This window comes from Callorhinus ursinus, unplaced genomic scaffold (genome assembly GCF_003265705.2).
Source record: "Callorhinus ursinus isolate GAN/ISIS: 27379988/994484 unplaced genomic scaffold, GSC_fseal_2.0 scaffold50, whole genome shotgun sequence".
Taxonomy (NCBI): domain Eukaryota; kingdom Metazoa; phylum Chordata; class Mammalia; order Carnivora; family Otariidae; genus Callorhinus; species Callorhinus ursinus.
This window is the reverse complement of record NW_027397112.1, coordinates 850,133-864,242: the sequence shown is the minus strand read 5'-3', so window position 1 is coordinate 864,242 and position 14,110 is coordinate 850,133. Positions and strand designations below refer to the sequence as shown.

Here is a 14,110-nt window from a genome sequence, read left to right as displayed (position 1 = left end):
TTCTCAGCATGGCATTTCTTAAGTTCTTTATAACAGCAGCGGTTCCAAGAAAATTTAGTTGGATTAGGTTAGCTTGGAAATGCTGGACAGGACACATTAATTTTTTTTTTTAACTGACATTTAATTTAGCAGAGCTTGTGATATGTTCTGGGAAACTCCAACTGGGGGCTGGTTTCCCAAACTCACATGACCACAGAGTCCCGTGTCAAAGAGCATGCGGAAGGGGGTAGTGTTCCTCAGGCAGCCCTTGGGAGCCCCCTCCTACCTGGTCTGCAGAGGGAGGTGAATGGGGGCTCCCTGTCTCTCGGCCTTGCCCAAGTCATTCACCCCTGGCCCAGCATGGTCTTCCTGCAGGTACCCCCAACCTCCCCCCGCCCCGGGGCTCCACTCAAAGGCGACTTCCCCAGAGGAGCTCCCGCTCTCCATTCAAAAGAGCACCCCGTCGCTCCAAGCCCCCTAAGCCTGCTCGCTTCTCCCTTCTCCATGCTGACATTCTAGGACACTGTATTTCACTATTCCACGGGGCACACTCTTCCACGTAACATCTCTGTGATCAGGACATATCTTACTATTGAAAGCACAGTCTTTTTTCTTTCTTAGTGGCACATAAAATCATGGGGCATCTCACAACCCATTTTCGACGAAATGAAATAAGGTATCTTTGTTTATTGGTTCGTCTGCCTTCCTCTTAAGAATGTAAGTTTTGAGGTTGTCTGGGTGGCTTATTCGTTAAGCAGCTGCCTTCGGCTCAGGTCATGATCCCAGGGTCCTGGGATTGAGCCCCGTATCGGGCTCCCTGCTCAGTGCAGAGCCTGCTTCTCCCTCTCCCTCTGCTGCTCCCCCTACTTGTGCTCACTCTCTCTGTCAAATAAAATACAATAAAATGTTTTTTTTTTTTTTAAAAGAAATAAGTTTTGTAACAGCAAGGATTTGGCTGTTTGGTTCGGTCTACACCTCCCTAGCCCGAAAGCAGTATCAGCGCATGGGTAAAGCCTCCAAAAAATGTTTGTTGGGTGAATGAATGGAGCTTTGCCTTCCCCTTGGGTGGTCTCAGAAGGGGAGTCCTTACTCACGCCCTACATGGACACTTTCCTCCTGCCTGAGCTACGTTCTGCCCCTTTGCTCACAATCAGACCACGGGCCATGGCGCACGCTCTCTACCCCCCATGCGATCACCCCAGACTTCATCCTGGCTTCAGGCTGTCCTGTAGCTCAGCTGCGCCAGAAAGAGGAAGGCTGGGAGTGGGGAAAGAGGAAGTTCTTCAGGAATTCTGACAAAGGGGGGTTAAGTAGAGAGAGTAGGGGAGGAAATGGAGCAAAATGACCCAGAAACCAGGCGGAGCTCATGAGACCCATCTCAGGCGAGACGTACCCAAGTTCTAGCAGTTCTGACATTACGGTAATTTGACATTGTCTACAACTCCCAAATTATGGGCAATTTCAGTCTGTCACCTATCCTGAAATTACGGTAATTTGGATTCATTTGTAACCCTCAAGTTATGGTAACGTGGGTTGATTTCCAGTCCTGAGATTATGGTAATTTGGCCTGTTTGTTTCCTGGGGTTTCTGCTCACTGCCAGACTGGCTCCCTGCTCAGTGATGCTCCCTGGAGAAGGAAGTGGAATTTAGAAAAGTTTGTGACAGGGACAGGAAGGGCTGGAGGTCTGGGGCGGGGGCGCCCTTTTTCCGTTTGATCGCACCACTGTGTTACCTTTTGCCCGACAGGGAATGTCCACCACTTTCTCCATCTCTGCTGTGATGTGTCTCTCTGGCTCCTTGACAAACTGAGGCGGTTCTGCAGGAGGAAGGACCAGGGGAGGGGCTCAGAGCCATGCTCCTTTTGATACAACCACTGCTCGGGTCACCCTTAAGAAGGCCCCAGCCCATCAAACTCGACACCCAAAGAACAAGTAATCCAATCAAGAAATGGGCAGAAGACATGAACAGACGACATCCAAATGGCCAACAGACACATGAAAAAGTGCTCAACATCCGCTCGGCATCAGGGAAATCCAAATCAAAACCACAGTGAGATACCACCTCACACCCGTCAGAATGGCTAAAATTAACAAGTCAGGGAACGACAGATGTTGGCGGGGATGTGGAGAAAGGGGAACCCTCCCACACTGTTGGTGGGAATGCAAGCTGGTGCAGCCACTCTGGAAACCAGTATGGAGGTTCCTCAAAGCGTTGAAAATAGAGCTGCCGTACGATCCAGCAATTGCACTACTGGGTATTCACCCAAAGATAAAAATGTAGTGATCCGAAGGGGTTCGTGCACCCCAATGTTTATAGCAGCAATGTCCATGATAGCCAAATTATGGAAAGAGTTCAGATGTCCATCGACAGATGAATGGATAAAGAAGATATGGTATATATATATATACACACACACACAATGGAATACTACTCAGCCATCAAAAAAATGAAATCTTGCCATTCGTAATGACGTGGATGGAACTAGAGGGTGTTATGCTAAGCAAAATAAGTCAATCAGAGAAAGACAAGTATCATATGATCTCAATGATATGAGGAATTTGAGAAACAAGACAGAGGATCATAGGGGAAGGGAGGAAAAAATGAAACAAGATGAAACCAGACAGGGAGACAAAACATAAGAGACTCTTAATCTCAGGAAACAAACTGAGGGTTGCTGAGTGGTGGGGGGTGGGAGGGACGGGCGGCTGGGTGACAGACATTGGGGAGGGTGTGTGCTCTGGTGAGCGCTGTGAATTGTGCAAGACTGATGACCACAGACCTGTACCTCTGAAACAAACAATACATTATATGTTAAAAAAAAAAAAAGAAGAAGAAGAAGATAGTAGGAGGAGAAAAATTAAGGGGGGCAGAAATCGGAGGGGAAGATGAACCATGAGAGACTGTGGACTCCTAGAACTGGGGGTTCTAGAGGGGAGGGGGTGTGTGAGGATGGGTTAGCCTGGTGATGGGTATTAAGGAGGGCACGTTCTGCGTGGAGCACTGGGTGTTAGGTGCAATGAATCATGGAACACTACATCAAAAACTAATGATGTGATATACGGTGACTAACATAATAAAATAAAATTAAAAGTAAATAAAAAATTAAAAAAAAAAAGAAGACCCCAGCCCTCCGGCCCCTTCCCCCTGGGCGGGGACCCCCAGCAGCCCTGCCCCATCTCACCCAGCACAGACAAGTAGGCTCCTCGGACGACGGAGGGGACGCTACTGCTGCGCAGGACAGCCTCGCACTCATAGTAGCCGGCGTCGCTGCCCGTGGGGCTGGGGACGGTCAGCCGCCGGTTGTAGTCGCTGATGCCGCCGGACAGCGGCACCCCATCTTTCTTCCAAATGATGTGCAGCTTGATCAGGGGCCTGGAGGGCGAGAGTGAAGCGGGCTCTCAGCCACAGGGGCCCAGGACAGGGGTGGGTGGGAGCGCAGGCCAGGGCCCTGAGCCCCGTCTCTTCGAGGTGCAGCCCTCCGGACCTCGGTTTCCTCGTCTACAAAATGGGACAGCTGTGCCCCCGGGGGTTTGTGCTGCGGTTGGATGCTCTAATGCAGGGAAGGCACCTGGAGGCCGGGCCGGCACTAACTTGGTGCACGTTCCCCGAGGACAGGAGCCGCCGGAGCCGTGCGTCTCGCTCTTCTGCCGCCTGGCGCGGCTTCCCGTCCGAACCGGAGCCGGGGGCAGCGCAGCGTTTCAGGCGCGGCGACAGGCCGGGGAGGAGCGCGAGATGAACACCCAAGGTCCGAAGACGGAAAGGCAGGCAGACGGACATACCCGCCCCCCAACGTAGAGGGTGAGTCGGGCGCCCCCATCACTGACCCTGGCCCCTCAAGACCTCCTGAGACTGGGTTTGGCCTGCTCTCCTGTTCATTTTAGTTTTATATTTTTAAAAGATTTATTTATTTGAGAGAGAGAGAGAGAGAGAGAGAGAGAGAGCACACATGCGTGAACACAAGCAAAGGGTGGGAGGGGCAGAGGGAGAGGGAGAATCTCCAGCAGACTCTGCACTGAGTGTGGAGCCCAATGCAGGTGTCGATCTCATGACCCCGAGATCACGACCTGAGCCGAAACCAAGAGCTGGAGGCTTAACTGGACGCTTATCCGACTCAGCCGCCCAGGCGCCCCGTGGCCTGCTCTCCTGTTTAGCGCCGGGCACATCCTCAAGGGCTCTGTGCTATGGTTGCACAGGGTGTGCAGAGGGTCCCGTGGAAAAGGGTCCCGTGGTAGAGTATGTGTGGGCCGCACTGGCTCGAGGGCCGTTAGGCAGGTTCTGGGCTGCAGGTCTTCTCCACGCCCTTGGCGAGCACCACACCAAGGCCTTTGCCACCCTCCCGGGGAACCTGTGTCTCCAGAAGCGCACGCATAGGAACGCTGCTACAGGATTGCTCTCTGGGACTCTTCAACAGGAGGTGACCTCGGGGCCCTTGGTCTGACTCCCCACCCATCACATGCGAGCACCTTTCTTGAGTACTTACGAGGTGGGTTCAGCACTCCACCTACACGCCTTACCGGGGAGGTGTGTGCTCGAATCATTCCCATTTTACAGCCGAGGAGACTGAGGCCCAGAGCATGGCAATGGGCCTGGGCCTTGGGGGGTGGCCTGTTCTACTGCCACCCTGCTGTTGGCCCGCTGGGTGACCTTGGGCAGGTTGCTTGCCCTCTCTGGGCTTCGGGGTAGTTGTGGGAGGAACAGAAATCATGCGGGAAGTACAGTACAGCGCCCACATGTGATGAGGTGCGGTAATTATTGAATTGTTTCCTGGTTAAGGGAAGTGAGGGTCGTGCGTGGCCAGGAAGGGGCTGCAGATGGGTCTGACCCCAGGTCTTCCCTCCTGCCAAGGCCCCCACACGAGCCCTCTCCCAGCCCTGCGTCCCTGCACACAAGGACTAAAACTGCCCCTTCCAGATCGCCCTCAGGGCCATAAGTGAGGCGTCGATACCCTGAGCTGAAATCTGCTGCCTGGTAACTTCCCCCGCCCCCCCAGGCCTGGTCTCTCCCCTCAGGCCACAGAGAATGAGCCAGCCCATCCAGGCGTCACCCCTCCTCTAGGGCAAACGCCTCATCTCCTTTCCTGGGTCCTCACGTGACACTTGCAGACCTCCCTGAACTCGGGCTGGTCCCCTTGGAGCCCACAGGTCAGGAGCACAGGCTGGAGTCAAAGGTGCAAGGGAGCGTGGGGGGGGGAACATGCTACCCACCTGGCATTGGCCACACACTCCATGGTCACCTCTGAGGTCCCGGCCACCACGCTGGTGTTCTTGGGAGGAATGATGATGGTTGGGGCGATGGGGTCTGCAGGCCCCCCGACATCTGGGGAGAGGTCAGGGATAGCTGGAGACAGAGGGCGGAAATCCTGTCTCCACTCGGGAGACCTTGGTCCTCATGGAGTTGGGCAGGTGACCATGGGGCACCGACCCAAGCAGCATGACCCCAGGGTCCCTCTCACCTCTCCCTCTCCCTCTGGTCATGGGCATCTGCAGTGTCCAGCGAGCGCCCACTGGAGAACTCCAGAGCCCCCCCCCCACCTTCCTGTCACACAACATGCCCTCCCCTTAGCCCCTTGTCCTGTTTGTGCCTTCAAACTCCTTCCCCCCATCCACATTTATCTTATTAGCTTACTTCTTCGCTGGCCCCCTCTTCCACCTGAACACAAACTCCCTGTACTGGGTTGAATAGGAATCCCCCCAAATTCATGTCCACGGCAGCTGTCAATGTGACTTTCTTTGGAAATAGGGTCTTTGCAGGTGTAATCAAGTCAAGATGAGGTCCTTCTGTATCTGGGTGGGCCCTAAGGCCGATACGGCATGTCCTTACAAGACGCGTGAAATGGAGACACAGACACATGGACACAGAGGGGAGAAGGCCAGGTGAGCACGGAGACAGGGACTTGGAGTGATGTATCTCATCTCCAAGGCAAGGAGGAATGCAAAGGATTGCCAGCCACCACTAGAAGCTGAGAGGCAAGAAAGGATCATCCCCTAGAGCCTTCAGGGAGCACACAGGCCTCCCAACACCTCGATTTCAGACGTCTGGCCTCTAAAACTGTTAGTACATTTCTGTCGTTACAAGCCCCCCAGTTTGCAGAACTTTGTTACAGCAGCCCAAGGAAGCTAATACATTCCCCGGGGCAGGAACCTCACGAATCCTTGCCTTGGGCTGAATTAGGTCTCCTCCAAATTCGTATGTTGAAGCCCTAACCTCCATGTGACTGTATTTGCAGTTGGGGTCTTCGGTCGGTCATTGGCTTAAGTGAGGTCCTAAGGGTGGGGACTTAATCCAACAGGGCCGGTGCCCTGATCAGAAGAGAAAGAGACACCACAACTCTGTCTCTGCCACGCGAGGACACAGCAAGAAGGCGGCTGTCTGCAAGGCAGGAAGAGAGGCCTCAGCATAACCCAGCCATGCTGGTCCCTTGACCTTGGACTTCCCGAACTGAGAGGTCACCGCTCTGCTGAAGCCCCCGGTCGGGTAACCTGTTACGGCAGCCCGCGCTGAGACAGCCTTGCTCACGCCTCCTTCTCCAGCACCAGGGAGACGTCTGGCACATAGTCGGGGCTCATGTATATTTGTTCGGCGAAGGCACGAATGGACCAGGGCTAGCCCTGCACCAGTTCAGGATCAGTGATTGAAATGCAAGAGAACGTATCACGAGTGGGCTTTATCAACACAACACAATACCCCGAGCTCTTCTAACAGAGGCAGTAGCTTCGCCTTTTGTATTCTTTTGAGTTAAGAAGTGGCCAGGCTCTTGGTGGGTCAGCACAGGCCCAATATTGGCAGAAACTCCAATATTCTCCATGCACCTGCTCCAGTGCTCCTGGAAGTAGAGCCACAGAGGGCTTTTTCTCTCACGAAAAATCCATCCGGTTGGCTCCTTCCCAGGAGGTTCTGGAGGCAGCCGACTATAATGACCTGCACAGCCCTGGGGGGGGGGGGAGCGGTGGGGAACAGTGACAGGACATCCTTTATGGGGAGAGCATGTCACGGTCCCACTGCCGCTCTGGGCCACCCCGGTCAGCCCTGGCAGGTTTTCTTGCCTGGACTCCAGGCTTTGCTAGAAAAGGGAATAAAAATGTAAAAAATAAAGTAAAATGAAGAGGGAAGAAAGGAAGCATATAAAGCAAAATAATTGCAACAATATAAAAGCCTCATGTAGGTGCCATAAAGAGCGATCGGACTGAAAGCTGCTGATATAGCTGAATCCATAAAAGTGTGCTCTAAGTTGTTTATTACATGCCGGGGCGCGCAGGTACCACGGCCCAGATTAATGGGGCAGGAGGAGGAGACAGACAGAGCCCAAGCGACGTGCCCCACTGCGGAGCCAGGTAAACAGAGCCCTCGGAGTTTAAAAAATAGGAGAGCCACCCCAGGGCCTCAGGGCAACTTGTTGGGTGGAGGGGAGACTGACACCCATCCGGGGACCCTGGAGGTCATGCCTCGGTCCTGGCAGTGGCCCTGGGGCTCGAGGGGAGGGACCAGCTGTGGTTGGGGACCCCTGGACCCAGCGATGGAGGGCTGGGGGGTCAGGAAGACCTGGTTCAAAACCTTGCTCCGCCCCAGCCATCCCGCAGTGGTGCAGTGGTGGGGGTGGGGTGGGGGGTGTCTCAGCTGGGTCTTGATTTTCTCCGGGGCAATATGGGGATAAAAATGATCGCATCGCAGGGTTCTGTGAGTTCAGCCTCTTGCTCAACAGATCTTTTCTGGGTGAGGGCTCAGTCCCTTGCAGACTGTGCCTGGTACCAGGGGTTCCTCACTGAGTGAGGGGGGCAGGGGTCTATCCTCATGCAGCGCACGGTCTGGATCTCAGATCAGTGCTTAAGACATTTATCGGATTAGAGCTGATGGGATGGATGCTGGGAAGAAGGGCCTCGGTAGGGCTGGCCACCTGGTCTGGGGTGAGTGCAGAGTACCCGGTGCTGAGTAGGTGCTCAGTAAATCATAGTCTGTCCTCCTTGGGGTGTACCTGCCTATGCTCGGGGACAGCTTCCTTGTCTCCCACCCCCCCACCCGCCCAAACCACGTGATGGACCCAGAGACCACCAGAAGGTGAAAGTCACAGACCCTCCAGGGCCTTCCGACTGAGGGTAAGAGGTGCCACCCATCCGGCCCCTTCCCAGCACTCTGCTGAACCTTACTCCCTCATCACAACGGCCACCAGCCACCGGACGCCGGTCATGATTGTCATCTACAATTTACAGATGAGAAAGCCGGAGACATTAAGTAGTTTACTTCCCAGTGACAGTCGCTAATGAGGGACAGAACCAAGAATAGGGCCAGGTCTCCAGGGCTGCAAACCCACGCCATTAACCACTCCCCAGATCATCTCTCTGGCTCAGTCCTTGCTCGGGAGCAGAAGGAAACAAATCTCCCTTTTGGCTGCCGTCCGCTCTGCTAGTTGTCTGAACTACCTCTGAGCACCCCCTCAGCCCCGGTCCCTCTCCCGCTGGACCCCGTGCACGCATTCTCCTTTCCCTGTCACCCGTGACCTCCTGGTGCAAGTCCCCTTTTCTCCACTCTGATTCTCTTTGACTGCTCTGGACATTTAGCTCTGTGGACCCCTTTCTCCAACACCCCTTTCCCTGAGCTTCCAGGACCCACCAACTACACTGTGCCTCACACAGTCCTCCCCGTCTCTGGTCCCCGGAAGTGAAGAAGCCAATGTTCCTTGTCCCTCCCACCCTCACCCCCAGTTCCCTGGCTCCCCCTGATCTCACCAGCCTCCTGTTCTGGTGTGGTGTGAAGGCAGAGAAGGACAGCTCAGGGTGGACTCGGGACGTCAAGACGGCCCTGGGTGGCACGGACTTGGCCCCGAGCAGGGCATAACTTGCCGACAGATGCTCTCTGCTGGGGGCCCCGTGCTAGCAACTCCTTGCTCGCCAGCTCTTCGGATGACCAGCTGGGGTGAGGAGGACAGCGGACCATGCTCGGGAATGGAATGCAGGACATCTGCCTCATCAGACTCATGCTCTGGGCAGTGGGGTGAACGGGGCCCAAAGGTCAAGCCAGAAAATCACATGCAAACCAGAGCAAGGAGGAGAGTTATCTTCCATGTGAGTTCCTGCCGTGGACAGGACCCGGGGCTGAGAAAGCACAGAGGCTCTCCACACAGAAACAAAGTTGGATCCTGCTGCCCCGGGATGATTCTGGTAACAGGCACCAGGAGGGGACACCACTGTGATGCATTCTCCTGGGGTCTCATCGAATCTTCCCAACTACAATGTTGCCGGAGGGGCCAGGAAACAGAGACTCAAGGACCATGTGACTCACCTGGGCCACAGGTCAAGTGCGTTGGGGGGGGGGAGCAGGTAGGTAAGCTGCTCCCCTCTCCTGGGCAGGCATCCAACATAGGGGCCACGAACCACGGGTGGCTAGGAGCTCTTAAAATGTGACTGGCGCCCCTTTGATTTAATGGGATTTAATTTGATCTAATTTACATTTAATTTAAAAACAGATCCTCAAATCAGTTATTAGAACACTTTTAAGTATGTGTAGAACAACTCCGGTATCCAACATCACCTTTCCAGCTGTAAAGTTGATGAAGTCTAAATGCAGATCACGTATTTCAGATGAAAATTGAGCAACCCAAAGATGTGCTCCAAGTATAAAATACACAGAGATTTCGAAGACTTAGTAGGAAAGAGATGCCCAGCATAAAGTACCTCATTAATATTTTCTGTTGATTGTATGTGAAAATGGTAATGTTTTGGATATGTTGGGCAAATAAAATACATTAATAAAACTAATTTCCTGTTGCTTTTTCCTTTTTTAAAAATGAGGCTACTGGCAAATTGTAAATTACCCCATTCCTGAGTGTGGGGCCATGGTCCAGGCTTGACAGTCTGTGTGAGGTCATCAGGGTGACCCCTGGGCAGTGGTCAGGTCCCAACTCCAGGGTGGGCACTGGCTTTGTTCTAAACTTCTGCATTTCTGAAGAGCATGGGCATCCCCTCCCCCACCTCCCTGCCCCAGGGCCTCTAAGAAATAGAATTGCCCTGGAGGGCAGAGGAGGGGGGAACAGAGGGAGGGGCCAGGCTCCTGAAATCAGTGAGGGGGGCTGGAGCTGGTGGTGGGTAAAGTGGCAAGTGCTCCCGGTAAACTGGCTGGCAGGCAGGCAGGCGGGCTGGGGGATTTTGTGTCAGTGACATGAACAGGGTTTTGAAGTGCAATCACTCGTGGGAGGAGAAATTAGCGGAGAATCAGCTGATTCTGCTCTTAATCCAGTACAAATCGCCGCGTGAAAACAGAAGACAAGGGGCGATGGGGTGGGAGAAACAGACAACCGGAGGAGGCCTGGGTAGACACGGGGGTCGGGAAGGATCCTACCCTCCTCCCTCGGGCCAGATGGAGGGTTGGGGTGGGGAGCTGAGATGCAGCAGAGAGTGAATGACACCCACAGTCTGCCCGCAAGGTCGCTGGCTTAAGGCCCGCGAGGAGGAGGTCGGGTGTTGGGGAGGAGCACAGAGTGGGGGGCTCCAACCTCTGGTCCCAGGGTAAATCGAGTCACCTTGACTCAGACCGTGAACTTTGCCTCTTCCCCAGTGACTGAATTCTATTAGACTCCAGGTATCTGATCACTGGAGAATATAGGGGGGCCCAGGTCAATGTCAGAGGTCACCCTTGTGACCCTGATAGGTCAGTATCCTGAATGGAACCCTCCTCTGTGCGTTCAGGCGTCTTTCTAGACCAACTGGAACTTGGGGCTGGGGAAGGGGATTAATTCTGGGGATATGGGAAGGGGGTCAGCTGGTGCTCTGAAGGCCTAGGAATGGACACGGTGGGGCTGAGGAACATTCTGGGCTTTCCAGCCATCGGCAGACAGAGGCAGGGGTCAGGGGAAGGACACGGGAAGGCCCCATGCAGATCCACACCCGCGTCTTGCTGCTGGCGGCTGTGTCCCCATGCGACCATGGATGATAGATGAGACTTGCTTTTGGAGCAGGAGTGGCACAGATGTGGAGGGACGTGAACATCTGGCCCCCCAGCTTGCGTGGTTGTTCAGCTGCTACGGCAAGCTCGGGTGACCACGGACTCGGCGGGGCTTCTGGGCCTGGGCTGGCTGCCGGAGCCACCCCACCCGCCATCTCTCGCCCAGGGACAGAGCGCAGAGGGAGGCGGACAGGCTGGCTGGCGAGAATCAGGCCAGGGAGGGCGTCCCAGCATCTCCATCAGGGATCAGACACCTGACTGCAGTCTTGGCTAGATGAATAAATACCTCTTTGCCAAAGGAGACCCAAGGAGCCACCCCTTTCCATTTGTTAACATCTGTTCTCTGCCACTGGGGAGAGCTTGGCCCATCTCTTCTAGGGTGCTGGGTGGTTGCCGGGATGGGCAGAGGCGTTTTTAGGCAGGAGCCTGGGCGGAGAGCCTGTGTTCCCACGAGGGGAGACAGCCTGGCTCTGAGTAGTGCTTTGATGGAGCAGCTGAGTAGAGGCTGTGAATGCAGTTCTCTCGAAACAAGCTCCCCATCTCCTGCATGCTCTCCCTGTCGGCACCTGAGCCCCAGAGGTGGCGGTGACCCACACATGCATACTCTCTTCCGCATCCCACGCCGTCTCTGGGCCTCCAGCAGCCCTGCTCACAGCCAGCTCAGCGTCCCCTCCCCTGACGTAGGATCTCAGCTTTGTCATGGGAACGGGGTCCAGCACTCAGCTCCCTCCTTGCTTCTACCCTCACACTCCCAATGCTGGGGCACCCCCTATTCCTCGGACGCCCCTGGGCTGCCTTACTCTAGCTGCCCCCCTCTGCCACCACTCCGTCTTCCTTTACGACCCCCTGGAGCCCCGTTCCCAAGATTTAATGAGGCGCTCCTCCATCCGTCCCAGGCCCAGCCGCTTACTTACTCTCCACGGCAAGAGTGATGGGCTGGCTGGTCTTGTTATCCCCATTCTTGTCATTAACAGCCTGCACGTAGTAGCGGCCTGCGTCGGGAGCCACCGTTGACAGGATGACGAGGGTGTTCTCCAGGGTGATGGCTCTGTGAAGAGGAAAAGGATCTGTCCGACAGGGGCCCAGGGGCTCTGCACATCGGAGGATGGGCACGGGGACAAGAAGCTGGTGGCCCCCGGAGCCCCTCCTCCAGCCCAGCTCCTAGGACCACTGACTGCCTCAACGTCAGCACGCTCTGTTTGCAGAGAATCCCAACGTGCTTCCAGGGCTGGGGTCAGACCCAAACCCGGAATGTGCACAGAGGTCCGAGACCATCCCTGTTGAAGCTTCCCAGCCCCCACCCCAAACCTGGCCCCAGGCATCCGAGCCCCCACGGCCTTCTGTCCTCTCCCACGTCACAATTTCGATGCTGAGTGTGACCCTCTCTGCACCAGGAGGGTCTAGCACCAAAGAAACCTATTCAGTGGAATGAACGAACGAGGAACGGATGATGAGCAATGATCATGAATTTAGAAATGAAGAGGATCATTCCAGAATCAATGCCTTAACCTAATTCTACGTTTGTTGGGATTGATTCCAAAGCCACAGGTGGCCTGTACCACTGATGACGGGGGTTCCTCTGTCCCCCAGCCCCCTCTCAGGGTGTCAGGTGCTCCCTTCCCGAAGCTGGTCAACAAGGACAGAGACTGCCTGTGGGCTGAGGGGGGAGGAGGAAGGAGGCCAGCCGGGCGGCGGGGTGCAGGTCCCCTCCACTGGGGTCCCACCATGCAGCCCCACAGCACCTGGTCTGCAGGCAGGGAAAGGGGCCGGTCCAGGCGGGAAGCTGAGGACCCTGTCTGACGCAGGGGAGACAGCCCCAGGAGCGCTGCCCACGCCCGCTCTGCCCGGCTCCCTCTCTTACCCGTTCTCTCGATGACAAACAAAACCATTAGTTTGTCAAGTCTATCTCGGATTTTAATGTGATGTGCCCGAGACAGCTGTTAAACATCCTTAATGTTAGTTTAACAAGGACAGACCCAGTTGAATTCTTTTCAAATTTTCCCATTAGGTGAATGTTACAGAGTTTTAAACAGGCTCTCAAATAAACATCCCCGCTGATGCCTCTCTAGCTGGGCTGTGCTGGTGTCCCCTCTCTCCTGGTTTTGGGGGGTTCATGGGCTGAGTCTCACACCGTCAGTGGAGCTCTGGGAAGTAGGAAGGGAAAGCCCTATCCCCCCAGTTCTTGGGCACCCTAATGATATTTTTGTTTTTGGTTTTTTCTGGAGGAAAACCCCTCTCCAGCTAATGAGCTGATGGAAAGTAAGATAAAGCCAGGCTAAAATATTTTTAAAGTGACAAGCTGGGATAGGAACAGGGACCGTTTCCCTACAGGGAAGTCTCCTGCAGAGGTCCTTGTCCTTTAGTGCAGCTGGTGGGGCAGGCCAGGGTCGGGGAGGAAGGCTGGGCTGTGTCAAGGGCCGGGGGCAGCTCTGGAATGAGCTCCAGCCACAGCCTCTAAGAACACAACCATTCCTCCATGCTGAGCCTCAGCCTCCACATCTGCGAAGGGGGTAGAAGAAATGCTTGTGAAGATTTCCCCCAGCCCCGAGGTTGAGGGATTCTGATTCCTGCCGCTGCTTCCGTCCTGTCCGCATCTGGCCTGAGGCTGTCACCCTCCCTCTCCTGCAGCCCTCACTCGGCCCACAGGCCAATGTCAGGACTAACGTGATAGGCAGCAGGGCACCTGGACCACTTGAAGGGAGCTCCCTACCCTCTCCAACACGGCGGCCCCGGACGAGCCGGCTGAATGAAATCTCTGGAGGGTGGGCACACTGGGCATGGCCGGGCCCCACTCCCCAGGGCACCTGCCTGACCTGAACCCCCTCTTGCCTCCAGGGAGGGTTCCCATCTCCAGTGCTTTCTCTCCTTGACCAGGAAGAGACCACCTCACCCCCCAACCTCTCCTTTTGCTCTATTTTATCCATATTACGATGGATCCTTCTAGGTCAGTGGTTCTCAATCGGGGGGTGGGGGAGGGGGGCGTCACCCTCCAGGGGACGTCTGATAACGTCTGGACAAGTGCTAGTGCCACAGCTGTGGGGCTGGGCAGAGGTCAGGGATGTTGCTAAGTGTCCTACAATGCACGGGACAGCCCGCACAATGATTTATCAGGCCCCAAGCGTGGACTGTGCCGTGGTGGAGGTGCCCTGTCCTGGGTGAGATGGCATAGTGGGCGGTAGTTCATCCACATAAGCAGCTG

The 14,110-nt window shown here is 55.2% G+C and overlaps 1 protein-coding gene across 2 annotated transcripts in view; it reads right to left on the bottom strand.

Annotated features, from left to right (window-relative positions):
• The window catches only part of SDK2 (sidekick cell adhesion molecule 2), a 255,584-nt gene that overhangs the window by 78,557 nt on the left and 162,917 nt on the right, over nucleotides 1-14,110 (bottom strand). For both annotated transcript variants that reach the window (XM_073883174.1, XM_073883175.1), the window contains exons 5-8: nucleotides 11,826-11,959; nucleotides 5,184-5,295; nucleotides 3,161-3,351; nucleotides 1,712-1,795 (exon numbers count right to left, since the gene is read on the bottom strand). In XM_073883174.1, coding sequence (XP_073739275.1) covers nucleotides 1,712-1,795; nucleotides 3,161-3,351; nucleotides 5,184-5,295; nucleotides 11,826-11,959 — 521 coding nt within the window. The remainder of the gene's footprint in view (nucleotides 1-1,711; nucleotides 1,796-3,160; nucleotides 3,352-5,183; nucleotides 5,296-11,825; nucleotides 11,960-14,110) is intronic.